The sequence below is a fragment of the Bufo gargarizans genome, chromosome 2 (genome assembly GCF_014858855.1).
Source record: "Bufo gargarizans isolate SCDJY-AF-19 chromosome 2, ASM1485885v1, whole genome shotgun sequence".
Classification (NCBI taxonomy): domain Eukaryota; kingdom Metazoa; phylum Chordata; class Amphibia; order Anura; family Bufonidae; genus Bufo; species Bufo gargarizans.
The window spans coordinates 49,096,320-49,121,247 of NC_058081.1; the positions used below are offsets into that span (position 1 = coordinate 49,096,320).

The window sequence follows — 24,928 nt, forward strand, 5'->3', positions numbered from 1 at the left end:
TTATGCCCGCATTGCCCCCTCCTTTTAGTAGTTATGCCCGCATTGCGCCATCCTTTTAGTAGTTATGCCTGCATTGCGCCCTCCTTTTAGTAGTTATGCCCGCATTGCGCCCTCCTTTTAGTAGTTATGCCCGCATTGCGCCCTCCTTTTAGTAGTTATGCCCGCATTGCGCCCTCCTTTCAGTAGTTATGCCCGCATTGCGCCCTCCTTTCAGTAGTTATAACAAAATAAAAACTGAGTCGAGAAGCGCAGAGCAGACCGCTCCCTACTTCACCCCTGCGTTCTAAGGATGCGGGACTGCCACCGAAATCCAGGACTGTCTCGCTGGACCCGGGATGGTTGGCAGATACTTGTATTCTCTTGGCTGCTCAGTTTGCCGTCTTTTATCTTTAGAAAAGGTTGTAAATTGGTTTTGCCTAAGTATTTAACCCCTTGAGACTAGTACTTCTGCGGCCGCACCCCTCCCTGGGCCTCCCCCTCCTGTTGTATGCACTGCAGGCTGCATGTTCTGCAAACCTCTGAACTACAACTCCCAAGATGCACTGCAACAGAGCATGCTTGTGTGTGGCCAATAGCAACCTAGCTGCCGGATAGGCTGACCCTAACTTTCACCATTCCTCTAGGTCAGCTGCCCCCATCCCCCACCTTCCTGCCTCAGCCCCGAGAAGACATCGCCCCCCATGTAGCTGGTAAATCCTGCCTGTACAGTAACGTTATACAGTATGACAGCCTGGAGGCGATCAGCAGCCAGGTAAAGCTGGATGACACTTCTACTGGGGGGGGGGGGGGGGGGGGGGGAATAGCTGATGTGAGGGTTCCACACAAGAATGTCTCCATTCAATGACAGCAGGCAGCAGTCTTGAAAATGTTGAGAAATTGAAATACAAAAATTATAAAATAGTTGCAGAACTTTTTTTTTGTATTCCTGTAAATACAGAAAACGTCTTTGAGAAGGTTCCTTCTAAGTTACACAATAATCTGGATGAGACATTAATGAAAATCTGCACTAAACGAGAAAACGCCGAGCAACCAGCTCAACACTCATTTCCAGACTGCTGCCAACATGTAGGGTTATTCCAGATAACATCTCACTGTATACATTACTTATCCTGTATGATCCTGAGTGATACCTATATTATACTCCAGAGCTGCACTCACTATTCTGCTGGTGCAGTCACTGTGTACATACATTACTTATCCTGTATTATACTCCAGAGCTGCACTCACTATTCTGCTGGTGGAGTCACTGTGTACATACATTACATTACTTATCCTGTACTATTCCTGAGTTACATCCTGTATTATACTCCAGAGCTGTACTCACTATTCTGCTGGTGCAGTCACTGTGTACATACATTACATTACTTATCCTGTACTGATCCCGAGTTACATCCTGTATTATACTTCAGTGCTGCACTCACTATTCTGCTGGTGCAGTCACTGTGTACATACATTACATTACTTATCCTGTACTGATCCCGAGTTACATCCTGTATTATACTCCAGAGCTGTACTCACTATTCTGCTGGTGCAGTCACTGTGTACATACATTACTTATCCTGTACTGATCCTGAGTTACATCCTGTATTATACTCCAGAGCTGCACTCACTATTCTGCTGGTGCAGTCACTGTGTACATACATTACATTACTTATCCTGTACTGATCCCGAGTTACATCCTGCATTATACTCCAGAGCTGCACTCACTATTCTGCTGGTGCAGTCACTGTGTACATACATTACATTACTTATCCTGTACTGATCCCGAGTTACATCCTGCATTATACTCCAGAGCTGCACTCACTATTCTGCTGGTGCAGTCACTGTGTACATACATTACTTATCATATACTGATCCTGAGTTACATCTTGTATTATACTCCAGAGCTGCACTCACTATTCTGCTGGTGCAGTCACTGTGTACATACATTATCCTGTACTGATCCTGAGTTACATCCTGTATTATACTCCAGAGCTGCACTCACTATTCTGCTGGTGCAGTCACTGTGTACATACATTACTTATCCTGTACTGATCCTGAGTTACATCCTGTATTATATTAAATGTGGTAGCATTCCCTGCATATTCAGTGTCTGCAGAGAGTAATTTTTGATAATTTTTGATAACATCTAGGTTGTTTTTACATAATTTTGTTGCCCTAATTAACGGGATTGTTCCACGAAAAAATATTCTACAGTTTTCAAACCTGCCCCTGGATCTGAACACTTTTCTAATTGCATTTTTTATAAAAAAATGTAGCATAGCCACTGATTTATTCAATAGAATGTATCTGTATGGCGCCACCTGCTGTTAGTTTTTTTTTCTTTATTTCTTTGTCCTGCTCACTTACATGGCCGCACATGCTCAGTTTCATTCTTCAAATGCCTCATGAGCTGTGATAGGTAGAGCATGGACACGCCTCCTGAGCTGTGATAGGTAGAGCATGGACACGCCCCCTGAGCTGTGATAGGTAGAGCATGGACACGCCCCCTGAGCTGTCAGCTTGATATAAATCTAGCAGAGCAATGAATGAGGAGATCTCTGGATCCATGTGAGGTACTGGGCTGGTTCTAGCTTTGTTAGAAAGAGACTGTCATGTCCTATATGATGTCTGAATTTTTTACATTACTCATGTAATAACCCCCTTTAAGAGGTAAATTCTAAGGGAAAGTTGTGCCCACTGATATGGCTCCACCCTCGATGCCCCCACACATGACGTCCTCAGTTCCAGCCACAGGTAACCCCTCTCCAGATTGTGAGTAGCTGTTTTGGCAGCTTTGACACCATGAACCAAGCGGAGGAAGGAGAATCTGTTTAGATTTTTTACTTTGGTGCCCCCGTCCTTATGTGCACCTCTGGCTGTATTTATATTGTGCTCATGTGTCAGTACTACATGGGTGGAGTTGCCCTTTAATACTGCTATCATATTTGTAAGAACGTACTAACTCATTAAACAGGCTGTCAATCAGTCACCTAAGACAAGCGTCAAAGTCTACGTCTCGTGAGTAACCAGTGGTGGAGCGTAGAGAATGTAAGTACATAGGATCTGCTCCGGAGCGTCTTATGTAGGGGGAGGAGTCAATGATAAGGAAGTAGTACGGCAGTATAGGAGTATATATAAATATACCGGAGGTAATGGAGCGGCACGTTTATTACTGATTTGTCACAAGATGACAGTTCTACTATTTTTGTACATAGCAGCAGTATTATAGTAGTTATATTCTTGTACATAGGAGCAGTATTATAGTAGTTATATTCTTGTACATAGGAGCAGTATTATAGTAGTTATATTCTTGTACATAGGAGCAGTATTATAGTAGTTATATTCTTGTACATAGGAGCAGTATTATAGTAGTTATATTCTTGTACATAGGAGGCAGTATTATAGTAGTTATATTCTTGTACATGGGAGCAGTATTATAGTAGTTATATTCTTGTACATAGGAGCAGTATTATAGTAGTTATATTCTTGTACATAGGAGCAGTATTATAGTAGTTATATTTTTGTACATAGGAGCAGTATTATAGTAGTTATATTCTTGTACATAGGAGGCAGTATTATAGTAGTTATATTCTTGCACATATGAGCAGTATTATAGTAGTTATATTCTAGTACATAGGAGGCAGTATTATAGTAGTTATATTCTAGTACATAGGAGGCAGTATTATAGTAGTTATATTCTTGTACATAGGAGGCAGTATTATAGTAGCTATATTCTTGTACATGGGAGCAGTATTATAGTAGTTATATTCTTGTACACACGAGGCAGTATTATAGTAGTTATATTCTTGTACATAGGGGGCAGTATTTTAGTAGTTATATTCTTGTACATAGGAGCAGTATTATAGTAGTTATATTCTTGTACATAGGAGCAGTATTATAGCAGTTATATTCTTGTACATAGGGGGCAGTATTTTAGTAGTTATATTCTTGTACATAGGAGCAGTATTATAGTAGTTATATTCTTGTACATAGGAGGCAGTATTATAGTAGTTATATTCTTGTACATAGGAGCAGTATTATAGTAGTTATATTCTTGTACATAGGAGCAGTATTATAGTAGTTATATTCTTGTACATAGGGGGCAGTATTTTAGTAGTTATATTCTTGTACATAGGAGCAGTATTATAGTAGTTATATTGTTGTATGTAGAAGTCAGTATTTTGCAGGTCAGCAAAGTAAGTTATGTTTTGTCTTTACAGTGCTATAAGCCACCATGGCATCCAGCAGGCTACGTGTGGCAGTGATTGGAGCTGGAGCAGCTGGGCTTTGCAGTGCACGTCAGATCCTCTCACGATCTCTGATCTTTGAACCTCCGGTGGTGTTCGAGATGACCGATCACGTGGGGGGAACCTGGGTCTACGTGGAAGAACCAGGAAACATTGACAGTACACATTCCAGTATGTACAGAGATTTAAAGTAAGTTTATAAGTCACAATAATATTTCCCTCCACTGTAATCTAATGATCGTTACATTGAACCAATAATATGGCATCTGTCTTTGTTGACTAGGTCGATGTATACGGTGATATAACATATTCTGTTGGTGTCTTTATTACCTTCCACGTCATGTGTCACCATGGTCCATTTATCAGATCACATTTCATGCCAGTTCTGCCTTCCCTTCATTATTTACCTGCTCGCCGTCACATTCACTCGTCATAGTGTATAGGAATTGGGGTGAATGGGGACACCATACTTGTTATTACACTGCTCTCACCTGTGGTTGCGATGGCGAGCTGGTAAACAATTAAGGAAATGCAGCGCTCGCAGGAGTGTGGTCTTCTCTTCAAACAGCTGATCGGTGGGGGTGCTGGGTGTCAAACCCCCCTCCGCCCCGATCTGATATTGATGACCTACTGAGGATAGGTCATCAATATAAGTGAAGCAGACAAACCCTTTAAAGGCTCATACCTTACCAATTGTATTATCCTTATTTCTGAGATTTGGCAAAAAATAGACTTAATACAACTTAGGTGCAAAAACGTTTACTAGACTCTAAAAATATATATATTGTGGGGTTTCGCTCTGGTAGGCAGGTTAGAGGCAACCACAAAGTCTTTGAATCAAACAGTTCAGTGTTTATTCACACATTAAGTAAATGACAAAACAAAAAGTCAGCTTCAAGGAAAACAGTCACCTTGTGATTCTGGTGTTCGTTCACACCATGCGGCAAAGAAGAAGAAGTCCTTGGACAAAGCCGGATCCACCTGCTTTCACATCAACAAGGTAGCAGGCCTTAATCCAGGCCCAAACTCCCAGGTCCCAACACAGAGACTGACAGAGCTCTGCTGTCAGAGAGGAGTAATACACTCACAGCTGACACTGCTGGCTGGGTTTTTTATAGGCCAGTCAAGACCCGGCCTGGAACGTGGGGAGTAGTCACCCACCCATCACTTTGGCTACTCCCAGTAAGAGCCGTCCCGGATCAGCTATACAGCCATACTAAAGTAGCAAAGTGTCAATCAGAATTAGCTGCCGCTGACACTTGAAAATACCGGCTCTTACTTGACCGAGGCCAGGAACCTCGGTGACACCGTCAACAACGGACCCTTGCGCCTTCCTCCAATATATATATATATATATATATATATATATAAATATATACAAAGTATAACATACAAAGTAAATTAAGTTACAGGCACCGAAAGCTGGGAAACAAATGAGCGAGCTCCCCATTGACCGATGCCAAACATGGCACCCTCCCAGTGCCAATATGATAGAAAGAGAGGTGATGGAAGCAAGATATCTTACCCTAATAATGTCTTCAATAGAGCTAAGTTCTTTGTTTCATAGCTAGAAGTTTTTTAGTCTCCTAGCCCCTCCTAGCCGTACCTAATGGTCTTCAGTGGAACGCATGTACAGTTACTTCAGACTTCAGGAACACAGTCAGGTATCAGGCACCACTAATCGACGAGAGTACAAGGAAATAAAGGGGAAAGAACCACCAAAATACCTTGTTATACACCAATCAAAGTCAATCATGTTCTGATGCTTCCTGGGTCTCCTGCTGGTTTCTGCTTTCTGGTCCTTCTCAACACAGGAAATGTGACTGATTAGCCAATCACTGAATGAGATGGGTCAGCGCTGTGACCAATGATTGGCTGAGAAGTCACATTTCCTGTATTGAGCGGGACCAAGAATTTAAAATCGAAACATCAGAACTGGAATTGACGGTGGATAGTTAAGATGAGTATTGCTCTTTTTTATTTGACACCTTTTTTATGAATTTGCGTCTGGCCTGAAAATGCCTTTAACTTGTTGAAGGATAATTTATTCATAATTAGACTCTTTCGCTATTTAGGACCAATCTTCCTAAAGAGATAATGGAATTTCCAGATTTTGCCTTTGATCCCTACCTGCCATCCTTCATCCATCACTCAGAAGTGCTGAAGTACTTGGAGGAATACACAGACAAGTTCTCCATCCGACCACACATCAAGGTGAGACCATGCCAGGCCTGGAACCTCATCTCCGTTATGGGTCTGGGCCTCGATGTTGGGAGTCTTCGTACTAACATTTAGCTTTATACAAGTCATTCGTTCAGAACAGGCGGATATATCTGGTCTGCTTGACCAGCACTGTAACTTGTATGGTCACCAAGCAGTATGATTGAAGCAACTCAGATCCATTTGTCTGGTCTGTAGTCCAAGCCGTAGGCTGGTTGTACTATTGCTGCAGAATAAGACTGAGCAGTTTTTGTTTTATTTTTTATCCTCACTTTACAATAATGGTTTTATTTTTCTGTTGTTGTAGTTGTATAAGAGCTTTTTGTGAGATATATTTTATAGCCTACCATTTTGGGGCACATACAATGCATTAAGCCTTTCACTACCAGAGGTGTTTTTGTTTTTGTGTTTTCATTTTTCTCACCTATCTTACTTGAGCCATAACTTTTTTATATTTCTGTTCACATAGCTGTATAGGGCTTACTTTTTGCGGGACAGGTTGTCACTATTAATTATAGCATACAATGTAGTGGGAAGCGATAAAAAAAAATCCAAATTGGGTGGAATTGGAAAAAAAAACCCACAATTCCTCCATCATTTTACGGGTTTTGTTCCCACGGCGTTTTGTTTGCGGTAAAACTGACCCATGCCCTTCATTTTCTGGGTCAGTAGGATTACAACGATACCCCATCTGTATAGTTTTTTTTTTGTCTAAATAGTGTAAAAATATGTGTTTTTTTTTACATCACCATATTCTGACCCCCATGACTTTTTTATAGTTATATGTAGGGATCAGCGAATCGAATAAAACATAAAACTTCGTTCTAATACGTATCTAACAAACACCCCCCCCCCCCCCCAAGGCCTTTATAACGAGGATCTAGAAATTTCTCCACACACCAACAGATTATTCTAACTCTAGTCTCTCTCTGAATAAACGGGAACAAGAGGATGGTGGGCTCAGACCCTCGCTGATCCTATCAGCCATCGACCAGTTCCTTCCCTCTTCCAGGTACACCGAAATGCTACTTGAAGTCACACACAGCGCCAACCTGACGTGAACCCTAAGGGGACACAGAATGAGATTGCATACATCGTCCAAATGCTTCAAATGTGGTAAACCTAGTACCGAATGCTCCTTTTGACTCCACGTGGACTATATTCGGCTTTATGGACATAAACATAACATCCCAAGGGAACAACACAAACACTCTTACACTTCGTACCAACAGCAAAGCTATCCTGCAAGTCCGGAAACCAAACTGTTTCTAGATAAGCTCTCCTACCTTATAAAAATGGACTGGGTGGAGGCAGCTCGCCATAAAGAGTACAAAGTAAAACACTTCTTTGCAGTATGGGAAAAAGGAATTACTTTACTACCCCACATAGTCAGATCCGAACTACATACCTGCTTCTCCCTTACCACCCGGTACCAAGAGAAGATCCTCCTCAACCTATCACATTGATCTGATGGAGTGATATTGGGCGGCCACCTTCTCACTATGTCAATCCTATCTTCTACGACATTGGGGTTCATACCCCTACCTCCCGACTCAAACTCATACCATCGCCCCCTCCCAGGGCCCCCCACCCCTTGTTTTTTCTATATCCGCACCTCAGTCCATCCTTTCAACTTTGAAACCCCGGGAAGGATACATATATCCAAATGATAAAAAAGGGGTACAATCCCATACTTAAGAGGCGGCAGAATAAAGCTAAAAGTTTATTAGATTGTTTAATTAGTTATGAAAATAACAGTTTATTGAGAGTAGAAATGAAGCCGCATGTTTTTTTTTTGGCTACCCTTGATTTCATCTCTGATGTGCAGTACAGACCAAAAGTTTGGACACACCTTCTCATTCAAAGAGTTTTCTTTATTTTCATGACTATGGAAATTGTAGATTCAAAACTATGAATTAACACATTTGGAATTATATACATAACAAAAAAGTGTGAAACAACTGAAAATATGTCATATTCTAGGTTCTTCAAAGTAGCCACCTTTTGATTTGATTACTGCTTTGCACACTCTTGGCATTCTCTTGATGAGCTTCAAGAGGTAGTCACCTGAAATGGTTTTCACTTCACAGGTGTGCCCTGTCAGGTTTAATAAGTGGGATTTCTTGCCTTATAAATGGGGTTGGGACCATCAGTTGTGTTGTGGAGAAGTCAGGTGGATACACAGCTGATAGTCCTACTGAATAGACTGTTAGAATTTGTATTATGGCAAGAAAAAAGCAGCTAAGTAAAGAAAAACGAGTGGCCATCATTACTTTAAGAAATGAAGGTCAGTCAGTCCGAAAAATTGGGAAAACTTTGAAAGTAAGGGCTATTTGAGCATGAAGGAGAGTGATGGGGTGCTGCGCCAGATGACCTGGCCTCCACAGTCACCGGACCTGAACCCAATTCGAGATGGGTGAGCTGGACTGCAGAGTGAAGGCAAAATGGCCAACAAGTGCTAAGCATCTCTGGGAACTCCTTCAAGACTGTTGGAAGACCATTTCAGGTGACTACCTCTTGAAGCTCATCAAGAGAATGCCAAGAGTGTGCAAAGCAGTAATCAAATCAAAAGGTGGCTACTTTGAAGAACCTAGAATATGACATATTTTCAGTTGTTTCACACTTTTTTGTTATGTATATAATTCTACATGTGTTAATTCATAGTTTTGATGCCTTCAGTGTGAATCTACAATTTTCATAGTCATGAAAATAAAGAAAACTCTTTGAATGAGAAGGTGTGTCCAAACTTTTGGTCCATACTGTATGTATAAAAATACTATAGTATATATAAACTGTACAGCTGCTAGATAAAAACAGTTAAAAAAAAAGGAAAAACTAAAATTTCACATGGACATAAATATTCAGACCATTGGTTATGACACTTGTCATTTATCTCTGGGGCCTCCCATTTCTCTGGATCATCTTTGAGATGATTGTGCACCATGGTTGGAGTCAGGGGCGGTTAAAGTTGGAGTCAGGGTGGATTAGTGTCCCCAAAAATAATAGAATTGCCTCCCACGCTGCCCCATATAGTAATTTCCCCCACACTGCCCCCCCCCCATAGTAATCCCCCCATAGTAATTCCCCACACACAGTAATTTCCCCCACACAGTAATTTCCACCACACTGCCCCCACGTAGTAATTTCCACCACACAGTCATTTCCACCAAACTGCTCCCATATAGTAATTTGCCCCTATATAGTAATTTGCCCCCACATAGTAATCCCCCATAATAATTTTCCCTTACATAGTAATTTACCCCCACACAGCCAGCCCCAATATAGTAACCCCCCCCCCCCCCCGATGTACTGTCCCTTCACTATGTCCTCCTGTGTCTCCCCCCCGCCATGTCCCCCAAAGTTGGCACATAAAAAAAAACTAAAAGCTAAATACTCACCTATGTCCAGGCGCGCACACGTCACTGTGCTGCGTCCCAGAACAGACATGCGATGACATCATCACGCCCACCTGCATCGGGATTTCACTACCGTATAGGCCTCAGGCCTGCTAGGCCTGAAGCCTATTGCGGTGATCAGCGGCAGGGCAGGGAACTATGCGCTCCCGTGCCCCACCACAGTATGTAAGCGTTTGGGTCGGCATTGGGCACCCCAGCGATGCTGGGCTCGGGGCTGCCGACCTGAACGCTTCTATTATAATCCGCTATTAGTTGGAGTCACCAGTGGTAAATTCAGTTGATTGGACATGATTTGGAAAGACACAGCCCTGTCTGTATAAGGTCTCATAGCTGACAATGTATATCAGAGCAAAACCTAAGCCATTAGGGGGAAATAACTGCCTGTAGAGCTCAGATACAGGATTGTGTGGAGGCTCAGATCTGGAGAAGGGGGTAAAAAATTTCTGCAGTGAAAGTTCCCAAGAGCACAGTGACCTCCATAATTCTTAAATGGAGGAGGTTTGGAACAACCAGGACTATTCTTAGAGCTAGCCACCCCACTAAACTAAGTAATCGGGAGAGAAAGACTGTGGTGAGAGAGATGACCAAGAACGAATGCTCACTCTGGCTGAGCTACAAAGAACCTGTTTGCAGATGGGAGAAACTTCCAGAAGGTCAACCATCACTGCACAACTTGACCAATCTGGCCTTTATGGCAGACTGGCCAGAAAGAATCCTCTCCTCAGTAAAAGATACATGAAAGCCACCTGACGTTTGCAAAAAAAAGCACCTAAAGGACTCTCAGACTGTGAGAAACAAGATTCTCTGGTCTAATGAAACCAAGATTGAACTTTCTGGCCTCAATTTGAAGCGTCATGTCTGGGGGAAACCAGGCACTGCTCATCACCTGCCCAATACCATCCCTACAGAGAGCATGGTGTTGGTAGCATCATGCTGTGGGCGGACAGGGAGACTGGTCAGGGTTGAGGGAAAGCTGAATGGAGCAAAGTACAGAGCAGGGGTGTAGCTATAGGGGTCGCAGTGGTCCCACTGTCCCACCATTACCTCTGGTAGGCATTAGGCCTGAAGCCTATCGGAGGCTGGCACAGGCGGCGTGATGACGTGATCATCATCGTGCCGCCTGAGTCCGACAGCTTACAGCTCCGGACACAGGCTGGAAGAGGCCTACACTGCATCGTTGTCAGCTGCATGGAGGTACGTATACCTGTTTATTGTTTTTTTTTTGGCACCATGCTGTTGGGTCACCATGGATGGGGGAGCACTATGGAGGCATCTACTAGGGGAATTTTGTAGTGGCAAATATAAAGGGGCATGTTCTTGTACTGGCACACATAAAGGGGCATGTTCTTGTACTGGCAGACATAAAGGGGCATGTTCTTGTACTGGCACACATAAAGGGGCATGTTCTTGTACTGGCACACATAAAAGGGCATGTTCTTGTACTGGCACACATAAAGGGGCATGTTCTTGTACTCGCACACATAAAGGGGCATGTTCTTGTACTGGCACACATAAAGGGGCATGTTCTTGTACTCGCACACATAAAGGGGCATGTTCTTGTACTGGCTCACATTATGGGGGTGTGCCATGTAGACATTGGCTTTACTGGGGACATTTCATTTTATGCACTGGCACTCATTTTAAGGAAATATTTTTTGCACTGTTACACATTATAAAGGGGTATTTTTTGTACTGGCACACATTAGAAGGGGTATGTTTTTGTACTGGCAAACATTGTAAAGGGGTATGTTTTTGTACTGGCACACATTATATAGATGGGTATTTATTTACTGGCAAACATTGTAAGGAGAATTATAGCTACTGGGGGACTGTGGGGAACATGAATACTAGTATAGGCACTATGGGGGCAATATTACTATTGGGGATCAGTGATGGCCAGTTCTCATTGTGCGCCCGCGAACACATGCAGGCTGCCATCTTTTCCCACAAGTCCGGCAAGGCACAGGTAAGCCCTTACCTGTGCCGCGAGCCGGTCTGAAACAAATGCGGTCAGCGGGAGCAGGCAGTTCCGAGAACAGCCTGATGAAGGCCCCCGGCGGCTGTTCTCGGAACTGCCTGCTCCCGCTGACCGCATTTGTTTCTGACCAGCCCCCGGCACAGGTAAGGGCTTACCTGTGCCTCGCCGGACTTGTGAAAAAAGATGGCACAGTATCAGCTTAGCACAACGGGCACAGAAATGGGGGTGATAGGATGAGGTGTTGAGAAGGTGGGAGGATGATGGAAAATTTGGAAACTAAAATGTCTGTTTGTCAAACTCTGCAGAGATGAGCAGGGTCGGTTCTAGACAAAATGTGGCCCTGGCCAAAATCAAAAGTGGGGCCCTAAATCTTGTAATAATGTACTAACGACACAGTTACATTCTGTTGATTCCGGCGCTCCCTCACAGATTTACACCCCATGAAGCTCCTCACACAGATCTGCGTGCTCATGGCCCCAGAATACGCCACATGCCCCCTTCCCTCACAGGAATGAGACCCCCTTACTCACGGCATCTGAGAGTGTAAAAAACCGGAAGCGCGGGATTCCTCCTCAGGCGCACTTTCCCCCAGAGGAGATCAGGGAAACCTGTTCTAGAAATAAGCCGCAGCCTGTACTAGGCTTCCAGGCTCATTCTTTGTATATCCCCGTTCAGGCCACTAGATGGCAGCACTGAGCTGTGATAAAGTGATTTCTATATAGAGAGTAAAAAAAAAGTTTTGAAAGTATCAAAAAAACTAATATTTTTTTTTTTATTACCTCTATTCCCCAAAATAAAAAAATAAAAAATAAAATAGCATTATGGGCATCGCCACATGCAAAAAAGCCCATACTATTAACAAAAACTTTAGCCCATATGGTGACTGGCCTAATGGGTTGCGGAATGAAGGAAAAATACCTCTATTCTGAGATTGTGTTTTATGTTTATTTTATTTTACGGCATTAACGTGTGGGTTAAATAATGGGATAATTTAATCGTTCGGGCCGTTACCGATGCACCAATACAATTTATTTATTTTTTTACTTTTTAACATTATAAAGCATAACAGTGAAAAATGTTTTTTTTATTTTCCAAAATATTATTTTTTGTTCATTTATGGAATGAAATGGGAAGTGTTTAGTGCAGAGAGCTGAGGGCGTTGAACATGACAACGTGGCATTAAAAGTTGGATTTCTGGGTCATACATGACCATCTCCTTGGTTATGGTTACACTGACTGTTCCCTCCCGTCACCTATCTAGAGCTGTCAGCTGTTCTGAGGGGCTAAAACTGCTGACAGATGCCTATAATCTAAACCTGCCCCTATCTTCCAAACGTTTCAGTTTAACACTCGTGTGGTGTCCATCTATCCTGTGCTCGGAGGACAAGAGCGTGTTTCCTGGAAGGTGGTATCCAGCACTCGAGGAGAAGAAGTGTTGGAAAAGTTTGATGCCGTCATGGTGTGTGTGGGGTACGTGTCCTCTCTTCTTATAGTGTACATAGTCTAGAAACTTCTCTCCACGTAGCTCCACCTTTAGAGCTGATGCACATGAACGTGTGCACCCCGTGCCGTTGACCGCAAATAGTGGTCTGCAATGCACGGGCACCCATTCAATCCGTGCGGTGTGGAGGCACGGACCGAAATTCCGCTGAAGCGTTGAGTAGTGCTTCCATGGGCTTTCGCTCCATATCTTGCGGATTGCGGCTCCATGGAGTATTCCACTCACACTGTTCACATTCGAGTGCATGAGTCCTTACTTTGATACTCCCAAGTTAAGTTCTTCTGTTGCTCTTGGCTCTAGTCTCTGTGCCCTCATGAGAATTTACTCCATAGCGGAACCACAACTGAACAAGAGATTGGTGCCGAGGTATTGATAGTGGGAATATAGATAACTGACCCCTTACATCAGTCCAGTATGGCATCATTTGTTGTTTCCATGTACTTGGCATATCTAGTCCCACAGTTTTTCCTCTGGATGGAAGTGGGGTCACGTTCCCACGGGTGTGCCTGAGGTGCTTGGCACCCGGGGCAGGTCCTTTCTCTGGCAGCTTCCTCCTCCCCTTTAAAACATTTTTCCCCCTTACAGTAGCTATGCCCACAGTGTGCCCCCTCACAGTAGTGAAGCCCACATTATGCCCCCGCCACAATAGTTATGCCCACACTGTGGCCCCTCACAGTAGTAAAGCCCACATTGTGCCCCCCACAATAGTTATGCCCACACTATGACCTCTCACAGTAGTGAAGCCCACATTGTGCCCCCGCCACAATAGTTATGCCCACACTGTGCTCCCTCACAGTAGTGAAGCCCATATTGTGCCCTCCACAATAGTTATGCCCACACTATGCCCTCTCACGGTAGTTATGCCCACATTGTGTCCCCTCACAGTAGTTATGACCATATTGTTCCCCCTCACAGTAGTTATGCCCACATTGTGTCCCCTCACAGTAGTTATGCCCACACTGTGCCCCCTCACAGTAGTTACACCCACACTGTGCCCCCTCACAGTAGTGAGGCCCACATTGTGCCCCCCCACAATAGTTATGCCCACAATATGCCCCCTCACAGTAGTTATGCCTACATTGTGTCCCCTCACAGTAGTTATGCCCATATTGTGCCCTCTCACAGTAATTATGCCTACATTGTGTTCCTTCATAGTAGTTATGCCCTCATTGTGCCCCTTCACAGTAGTTATGCCTACATTGTGTCCCTTCACGGTAGTTATGCCCACATTGTGTCCCCTCACAGTAGTTATGCCCTCATTGTGCCCCTTCACAGTAGTTATGCCCACAATATGCCCCCTCACAGTAGTTATGCCCTCATTGTGTCCCATCACAGTAGTTATGCCCACATTGTGTCCCATCACAGTAGTTATGCCCTCATTGTGCCCCTTCACAGTAGTTATGCCCATAATATGCCCCCTCACAGTAGTTATGCCCTCATTGTGCCCCTTCACAGTAGTTATGCCCACGTTGTGTCCCCTCACAGTAGTTATGCCCACATTGTGTCCCCTCACAGTAGTTATGCTCTCTCTGTGCCTGTTCACAGTAGTTATGCCTTCATTGTGCCCCCCTCACAGTAGTAAAGCCCTCTCATGACCGTATATTTGTATCCTCATCCATTCCACAATCTTGCGGAATGGGTGCGGACCCATTCATTTCATTGGGGCTGCAAAAGATACGGACAGCACACCGTGTACTGTCCGCATCCTTACTTACTTTACATGGCCCTGCAAAAAAGATAGAGCATGTCCTATTCATGTCCGCAATTGTGGACAAGAATAGGCATTTCATATCATAGGGCTGACAGTTCCACAAAATATGGTATGCACATGGCCGGTATCCGTGTTTTGTGGATTCACAATTTGCGAAACGCAAAACAGATATGGTCGTCTGAATGAGCCCTCAATAAAAAATTTAAAAACAGTAACTACTCACCCTGTCCTGTTCCTGATGATCAGACCCAGCTCTCCCCTGCAGGCAGCCAGACACAGATGGTGGTACAGCACTGTGTGGGAGGAGCACAAGCAGGCCCCTCCCACCACACGGAGCAATCTGTCTGCAAACTGAATGGTGAAGCAGGGAGCAGATGGCCTAGAGGAGGGAAGTAGCAGGGGGGAGGGCTGAGCGGTCAGTATGTGAAAGGACCACCCCCCACCTTGGCATACCACTGCACGTTCCTCCATGTTTGGTCCACTTTGAGCTTCTCTTCATTTTCTTGTTGACCTGTCTCTCCATCTTCTCTTTATCTTCATCTCCAAGACTTTTTCCTCCATGAATGATGTTGTGTCCCGTTCTCCGCAGACATTACTCTCGTCCCTACATCCCTGATATTGATGGCATAAAGGACTTTCAAGGTGAGAATAAAAAAGTGTTTGTTAGATTGGTTCCCAATAATATACATAGGAAAAAGTGGGTTCAAAGACTGGCTGCAAACATGGTGTAAAGCCAGGGGCATCAAAAGTATCACCAGGACTTTAACATCAATGACCATCCATATTTGATCCGGTGAGGGTCTGCCTCCCGATTCTCTTACTGATAGGCTGTTTAGGTTCTTCATTATTTATCCACTCACAGCGCCATTGTGGCTGTTCTTAGTACTACAGCTTAGTACATTCAACAAAAGACCCCTCACTAACTGCTAAATCCCCAGTGATTCTGGTGCTCATGTGGCCCCCATCAGTATTTGTTTACTTGGCTGCATACCCATGTGACTGATGCAGCCAATCACTGGCCTCCGGAGTACATGCCACAAGGCGACGGAGGCCAGTGATTAGCTGCAGTGATCACAAGAGTATATGGGTGGCACTGGAACAGCAGCGGATTTGACAGTATAGTAAGAAGTGTTTTATATTTTTTTGCCATTTACCCCCCTTTAATCTCTGAACATTTCTTTAAATAATAAATCCCTGGCTTTCTGCAACCACCACTGGAGGGAGTGCATGAGCTTACTGCCTACTGGTTATACATAAGAGACAATAATAAATCTGTATACAGTAATCTCCTGAGCTCCCTCTAGTGGGGCTGTATATATCTGTATGCAGTAATCTCCTGAGCTCCCTCTAGTGGTGGCTTTAAATATCTGTATGCAGTAGGCTCCTGAGCTCCCTCTAGTGGTGGCTGTATATATCTGTATGCAGTAATCTCCTGAGCTCCCTCTAGTGGGGCTGTATATATCTGTATGCAGTAGGCTCCTGAGCTCCCTCTAGTGGTGGCTTTAAATATCTGTATGCAGTAGGCTCCTGAGCTCCCTCTAGTGGTGGCTTTATATATCTGTATGCAGTAGGCTCCTGAGCTCCTTCTACTGGGGCTGTATATCTCTGTATGCAGTAAGCTCTTGAACTCCCTCTAGTGGGGCTGTATATGTCTGTATGCAGTAAGTTCCTGAGCTTCCTCTAGTGGAGGTGCATATCTCTGTATGCAGTAAGCTCCTGAGCTCCCTCTAGTGAGGCTGCATATGTCTGTATGCAGTAGGTTTCTGAGCTCCCTCTAGTGGGGCAGTATATCTCTGTATGCAGTAAGCTCCAGAGCTCCCTCTAGTGGTGGCTGTATATATCTGTATACAGTAAGCTCCTGAGCTCCCTCTAGTGGTGGCTGTATATATCTGTATGCAGTAATCTCCTGAGCTCCCTCTAGTAGGGATGTATATATCAGTATGCAGTAATCTCCTGAGCTCCCTCTAGTAGGGATGTATATCTCTTTATGCAGTAATCTCCTGAGCTTCCTCTAGTGGTGGATGTATATATCCTATGCAGTAATCTCCTGAGCTTCCTCTAGTAGGGATGTATATCTCTGTATGCAGCAAGCTCCTGAGCTCCCTCTAGTGGTGGCTGTATATATCTGTATACAGTAATCTCCTGAGCTCCCTCTAGTGGTGGCTGTATATATCTGTATACAGTAATCTCCTGAGCTCCCTCTAGTGGTGGCTGTATATATCTGTATGCAGTAATCTTCTGAGCTTCCTCTAGTGGGGCTGTATATATCTGTATGCAGTAATCTCCTGAGCTCCCTCTAGTAGGGATGTATATCTCTGTATGCAGTAATCTCCTGAGCTCCCTCTAGTAGGGATGTATATCTCTTTATGCAGTAATCTCCTGAGCTTCCTCTAGTGGTGGATGTATATATCCTGTGCAGTAATCTCCTGAGCTTCCTCTAGTAGGAATGTATATCTCTGTATGCAGCAAGCTCCTGAGCTTCCTCTAGTGTGTCTGTATATCTCTGTATGCAGTAATCTCCCGAGCTCCCTCTAGTGGAGGCTTTATATATCTGTATGCAGTAAGCTCCTGAGCTCCTTCTAGTGGTGGCTGTATATATCTGTATGCAGTAATCTCCTGAGCTCCCTCTAGTGGTGGCTGTATATATCTGTATACAGTAATCTCCTGAGCTCCCTCTAGTGGTGGCTGTATATATCTGTATAGTAAGCTTCTGAGCTCCCTCTAGTGGTGGCTGTATATATCTGTATGCAGTAAGCTTCTGAGCTCCCTCTAGTGGGGGCTGTATATATCTGTATGCAGTAATCTCCTGAGCTCCCTCTAGTGGGGGCTGTATATATATGTATGCAGTAATCTCCTGAGCTTCCTCTAGTGGGGCTGTATATATCTGTATGCAGTAATCTCCTGAGCTCCCTCTAGTGGGGGCTGTATATATATGTATGCAGTAAGCTCCTGAGCGCCCTCTAATGGTGGCTGTATATATCTGTATGCAGTAATCTCCTGAGCTCCCTCTAGTGGGGGCTGTATATATCTGTATACAGTAATCTCCTGAGCTCCCTCTAGTGGTGGCTGTATATATCTGTATGCAGTAATCTCCTGAGCTCCCTCTAGTGGGGGCTGTATATATATGTATGCAGTAAGTGCCTGAGCTCCCTCTAGTGGTGGCTGTATATATCTGTATGTAGTAAGCTCCTGAGCTCCCTCTAATGGTGGCTGTATATATCTGTATACAGTAATCTCCTGAGCCCCCTCTAGTGGTGGCTGTATATATCTGTATGCAGTAAGCTCCTGAGCTCCCTCTAGTGGTGGCTGTATATATCTGTACACAGTAATCTCCTGAGCTCCCTCTAGTGGTGGCTGTATATACCTGTATGTAGTAATCTCCTGAGCTCCCTCTAGTGGTGGCTGTATATATCTGTATACAGTAATCTCCTGAGCTCCCTCTAGTGGTGGCTATATATATCTGTATGCAGTAAGCTCCTGAGCTCCCTCTAGTGGTGGCTGTATATATCTGTATACAGTAATCTCCTGAGCTCCCTCTAGTGGTGGCTGTATATATCTGTATACAGTAATCTCCTGAGCTCCCTCTAGTGGTGGCTGTATATATCTGTATACAGTAATCTCCTGAGCTCCCTCTAGTGGTGGCTGTATATATCTGTATGCAGTAAGCTCTGAGCTCCCTCTAGTAGGGATATATGTCTCTGTATGCAGTAAGCTCCTCAGCTCCCGCTAATGGTGGCTGCATTAAGCCAGAATATCATAACCTCACTTTATGTCTATTCAGGGAATTGGAACTTTCTATCAGAAAAAATGAAGCTCCACTTGATATAATTGTATATATATAAAATAAAAAAATGAATAAGCACAGAATGTAGGACCTGAAAATGACTTGATGTAAAATCCATCATATGAAGGTTTACTTTAGGATCCACCTAAGTAATAGTACGCAGAAATGCAATAGAGTTGGAGTGAACGGGGTCATTATAATGTTTTCATTGCTTTTACAGGACAAGTGCTACACAGCCATTTTTACCGCTATCCGGAGGTCTTCTCTTCACGTTCCATAGTCGTACTGGGCTCAGGACCTTCAGGCGTAGACATAGCCATAGAACTTTCTACACACGCTAAATGGGTGACTTTGAGCCATCGCGGTCCTCCCTTAAACTGGACCCCTCCAGAAAATGTCTCAATGGCGCCTCCAGTGGTCAGTGCTACTCAGAATGCACTAGTTTGTGAGGATGGAAGCAAGATTCAAGCAGACACATTGATTTTCTGTACAGGATACACATATCACTACCCATTCTTGTTGCCTAGTGAGGGTGAAATGGCCGAACATGAGAATGTATTGGACTGGGGATTTTTGGATGGTGAAGATATGGAAAGTATTGACCTGGGGACAGGTCATCTTCCTCCACTCTATAAACACCTTATCCATGCCCGATATCCCACCCTGTGCTTCATTGGAGCCTGTAAAATTGTTGTTCCATTCCCGTTAGTTGACTGCCAGGCCCAGTTTTTCCTTTTAGTACTGGAGGGCAAATGCCCATTGCCACCGCCTGAACAAATGCTTTCTGAGTCCCGGACAGAGTTTCGAGAGCATCGAAATTCTGGCTTACCCCTCAAATACCTTCACCGCCTAGGACCCAGACAATGGGAGTATAACCGGTGGCTGGCAGACACCGCAGGGTTTGAGCCGCTAGCCCCAGTGCTTGAGAAGTTGTATGAAGCAGTTCGAGAGTTCAGAGGCGTAAATCCTGTCACATATCGAAAACGCAACTTCAAGATCTTGAGCAGAGAGGAGTTTGAAATGCAGACAGAGGTGACACAAGAGGCCGATGTGTAGTGGACATACCCCTGTAGTATATGAAACCGGGCCACACATGACCAGATAGATTACAGAACCTGCCATCAGCCGTAGACAGGGGATTTATGCCCATCTAGCACAGATGCCGTCATACGCCAAGAATGGGACTCATGGGGAGGTGGCCAGCTCTGGTGGTTCTCATGACCCTTCTCAGTGGACAACTGTCCTACTCCATAGGCAACACAGCATTCGTAAAAAAGGAGGAAATGTGTGAATGACGAGCATTCTCAGTCTTGGGGCGACCATCAGGAGGTACTACCTTGAGGAACCTGGTCAAATAGGGGGCCCAGTGGTGAGCTAACCAGCTATTGAGGCAAATATAAACATTCTGGCTGCTGATAGTTGCCACTAGGGAGAGCTCAATGTATATTGAATAATACAGCAACTAATAAAAAAAGGGGTGTAGTATGTACTGTAGTGGAAGAAGGATAAAGGAGCAGAACGAGGGGCGCTAAGTGAAAGGTTTATTGTAGATACAAATGCATCTAAAATGAATAAAACAGTAATTATTATTGTTTTAATGTATTATTTATTGCCCCTTGATTTGCCCCCATATTCTTCTTCCACTGTTGTGAGGGCCCCCGCTCAGTATTTTCCCTACAGGGGGGCCTTGCTCTTCTCATCCAGCTGATCCGCTCATGTGCCTGTGCACAACACTATTCGGTAAGTGGCCTCCCGATGCATATCAATACTTACACATGAGGCGCGGTCCTCTGTCCTGTCGTTGTATGTATGTGCTGTAATAAAAGTGCAGTACAGTACGTTCTGTAATAATAGTGGGGTGCAGTATGTTCTGTAATAATAGTGGGGTGCAGTATGTGTTATAGTAATCGTGGGGTACAGAATGTCTTATAACTAGAGATGAGCGAATAGAAGTTGACGAAGTGGAATTCTATCCGAATTTCAGGAAAATTTAGATTCTTCCCGAAGTCGAATGTCCTCACGCTTCGTGGTAACAAATCAAATTTTTTTTAAATGGCTGCTGCACATGTTAGGAAGGGAAGCTAAGAACTTTGGGAATGAGGGATCACCCACAATGCCGGGCATGCAGCCAATCAGCATTTGGCCAGCCCTGTGATGTCACCGCCCCCTATAAAAAGTCTCCTCCTGCACAGTCTCTGCCATTTTACAGTGAACTTAGTGCAGGGAGAGACGTTACAGGCACTAGGGACAGTTATTAGGAAAGAGTTTATAAAAAAAACTATAAACTAAACAAAAACTATTGAGCAGTTCAGGGAAAGATTATCCATAGTGTAGGGAAAGGATAGGGAGACATTATCCACACTGTAGGGGGAGCGCAGGAACCAATAGGGGAGTGTACAGCCTGGGTAATAGGAGCGATTCTATTACACCTTGCTGCACTAATTGGGGTTACAAAGTGTCCTAATACTACGATTTTTAGGTTGTTTGCATTCATAAAAAAATCTGTAATTTGGGGTGCTCATGTTCTTTTATATATAAGTACATCCATTCATCGTTGATTCTGGGGTGAAATTGCGGCCTGATACTACAGATTTTAGGGTGTTCACGGTCTTTTATACATAATTCAATCCTCCTTACTTGTGTAATTGGGGGGAAATTGCAGCCTGATACTACAAACTTTAGGGTGTTTACTTTCATTTATATATACACCTATTCACCCTTGATTCTGCGGTGAAATTGCGGCCTGATACTACAGATTTTAGGGTATTCACGTTCTTTTTCCACATAATTTAATCCTTTAGTCCTTATTTTGTAATTGGGGTGAAATTGCGGCCTGATACTACAGATTTTAGGGTGCTCATGTTCTCATATATAAGTACATCCATTCATCCGTCATGAGTGAAATTGCGGCCTGACACTACTGCAATTTTACCCTTACAGTTACTGTTACAGTATGTCTGACAGACAGGTTACAGGGCCTTCTGAGTGAACTGCAAAATGTTTCTGGAGCTGGCAGAAGTAGCAGCAGAAGAAGGGGGAGCGGTAGTAGCAGTTGCAGCGACCGTCCAGAGCTGCCAATGTCATCCAGCGGTTGTGTTTTGATCAGCAACCCAGCTGTCCTTGAATGGTTGACTCAGTCTTCAACATCACCTCAAGTGACATCAGACACCCCTAGCCAGGAGTTAGTGGGTTCTTCTGATACCACGCTTAGTTGGCATGACCCAGGAGCATGTCCTGTGCCCCCAACTGTCCTGAACCTGCCTCTTTCATTTTCTTTTCCTTCTGCTTGAGAAGTATTGTATGCCATCAGCTCGGCTCCACTTTTCAGCGAAGACAAGCTTCTAGAGGACAGTCAGCAGCTACTGCCCAGCCAAGATCTGGAGTAGTGATCCGCAGCTTCCTCTGTCACGCGGGCAAGTAGTGATGAGCAAAGTGGCATGGGAGCAGGTGTTGCGAGTGGTCAGGCACGTGACCCTGAGACTAGTGAGGGTGACATGCAGACAGTAGCGGATGATGATGTAGACAATCGCATGTGGGAGCCAGATGAAGGTGGCTGCTTGCGCATGAGGCAGTGGCTGAACCAGCATGGTGGTAGCATGGCCGTGAGTCAGCAGGGTGGCAGCAGTGTGACGACTGGAGCCAAACATTAACAGAAATATAGAAGCGAGCACTCAGGGCTATGGCACACACTCAGATTTTATTGTTTAAAATATCACTAATAAAAATGGCATAAAATGGATAAGAAAATATATAAAACAATTTAAAACAATAACTATGGTCGACCATAAAATACAGCAAAGATAAGGATTTCAATAATAAATAATATAAGGTGAGATGAAGTAAATCAACTGTATGACTGGTGCTGGATAATGAACTACGTTATAATATAATTACATTAATAAATATAGTGAAAAAATAGATAAGGTGACTTAATGTGAACAAAGGTGATTGAAATCCAGCGCGTAATAGCGCAAGTTGCTGAAGATATTCGCTGAATAAAAAGTTCCTGTGGGGAGTTGGTAAGTCCGAATGTATGGTGTATATGCCACCGCACAGAAAGACTTGGCTATATTGAATGCAGTCCCGTAATGAACTCAGCTGTGGTCTTACCTCTGCCTGGAAGGAGCCGTCCGAGATCTGGTCTCCTATATTCAGGCGAAGTTTCTTGAGGACGCTGAGTAGACTGTTATGTCCGCCGCTCTGTCTCCACGGGTTCCACGCTGGTCTCGCTCAAGTCTCGCGACGTTTGGAGCGGGACTTTCCGTTTCGTAGCAGCGCTTATTCGGATATCCCGGACAGTGTTAGCAGCACGGAGAAGCAGTTGTTCATAGATCTTTTTCAAAGCATGGCCATGCTAAAAGTCCTTATTGCGGAGGTAGTTGCGGAGTGTCTGTTGTAACTGGGTAACAGACACTCCGCAACTACCTCCGCAATAAGGACTTTTAGCATGGCCATGCTTTGAAAAAGATCTATGAACAACTGCTTCTCCGTGCTGCTAACACTGTCCGGGATATCCGAATAAGCGCTGCTACGAAACGGAAAGTCCCGCTCCAAACGTCGCGAGACTTGAGCGAGACCAGCGTGGAACCCGTGGAGACAGAGCGGCGGACATAACAGTCTACTCAGCGTCCTCAAGAAACTTCGCCTGAATATAGGAGACCAGATCTCGGACGGCTCCTTCCAGGCAGAGGTAAGACCACAGCTGAGTTCATTACGGGACTGCATTCAATATAGCCAAGTCTTTCTGTGCGGTGGCATATACACCATACATTCGGACTTACCAACTCCCCACAGGAACTTTTTATTCAGCGAATATCTTCAGCAACTTGCGCTATTACGCGCTGGATTTCAATCACCTTTGTTCACATTAAGTCACCTTATCTATTTTTTCACTATATTTATTAATGTAATTATATTATAACGTAGTTCATTATCCAGCACCAGTCATACAGTTGATTTACTTCATCTCACCTTATATTATTTATTATTGAAATCCTTATCTTTGCTGTATTTTATGGTCGACCATAGTTATTGTTTTAAATTGTTTTATATATTTTCTTATCCATTTTATGCCATTTTTATTAGTGATATTTTAAACAATAAAATCTGAGTGTGTGCCATAGCCCTGAGTGCTCGCTTCTATATTTCTGTTATTGTCCTTCTACTTGAGGTGTGGCGTCCTCAATTTTTAGTTTGAAGCACCATACCGTCCATTACCAGCAGTGAGCCACTTCATTTAACTGTTTCATTTGCATTTTATGGAGCCAAACATGTCCAGGGTAGACTGTCTGCTAATCAGGAGCCTTTCTGTACGGAAAGAACTAGCGGTGCATGGGTTCACGGAGGCAACAGCAGCAGGTAGTCAGTGGTGGTGGGAAAATGCCATACTTGGCAGTGTGGAAATTTTTCATCAAGCCGGCGGAGGACACCAGTGTAGCTGTTAGTAGAATCTGTGGGCAGAGTACTAATGCTGGCACCGCGGTTCTGCATCATCACATGCAGCGTAATCCTAAAGCGGCCTGGGAAAACCATGGTGCTAATGTAGTGATACAGCCTGAGACAGCAACTGTTGGGCATGGCGGTGTTCTGCACCTGGTTTGCCTGGGTGAACGGAGTCACACTGAGGAGGAACTGCTCCACGTCCTTCAAGAGGAAATCAAATACTGGCTATCTCCTCGCCAACTTAAGATCGGATCGTGTTTAATCTGGTTGTAAAGCGGTTCCTTAAGTCTTCCACCCAACTGCAAGATATCCTGAAAATGGCCAAGAAACTGTGCATGTACTTCAGCCACTCTTACACTGCACAACACACCCTTCTTGAGCTGCAAAGGCAAAATAGCTTTCTACAACATTGCCTGATTTGTGACGTTTGAACCCATTGGAACTCCACTCTCCACATTTTGGACCGACTATATGAGCAGAGGAAGGCCATAAACGGTTTTCTTGATGATACAGGCAGACAGGAGTATTTCTCTGGGTAACTTCACCGTTAGCCAGTGGCAGCTCATTCGTGACACCTGCCAGTTTGCTCAGGCCCTTTGAGGAGGCCACTTTATTTGTCAGTCACCAGGACTATGGGGTGAACAACG

At 44.2% G+C, this 24,928-nt stretch overlaps 1 protein-coding gene across 1 annotated transcript; it reads left to right on the forward strand.

The window, feature by feature from the left end:
- Positions 1-598: 598 nt before the first annotated feature.
- On the forward strand, positions 599-20,433 carry LOC122929338 (flavin-containing monooxygenase FMO GS-OX-like 4). Its single transcript, XM_044282872.1, has 6 exons — positions 599-751; positions 4,203-4,419; positions 6,305-6,443; positions 13,186-13,313; positions 15,645-15,697; positions 19,060-20,433. Exons 2-6 carry the CDS (start codon positions 4,217-4,219, stop codon positions 19,893-19,895), a joined length of 1,359 nt encoding a protein of 452 aa, XP_044138807.1. The 5' UTR covers positions 599-751; positions 4,203-4,216; the 3' UTR covers positions 19,896-20,433.
- The last annotated feature ends 4,495 nt before the right edge of the window (positions 20,434-24,928 follow it).

Bases quoted from the DNA above. Each gene is read 5' to 3' on its own strand.
- LOC122929338 (XM_044282872.1), top strand. From the start codon at position 4,217: ATGGCATCCAGCAGGCTACGTGTGGCAGTGATTGGAGCTGGAGCAGCT. The intron at 6,444-13,185 runs GTGAGACCATGC...CAAACGTTTCAG, and splicing joins CCATCCGACCACACATCAAG to TTTAACACTCGTGTGGTGTC. The intron at 15,698-19,059 runs GTGAGAATAAAA...TTGCTTTTACAG, and splicing joins TGGCATAAAGGACTTTCAAG to GACAAGTGCTACACAGCCAT.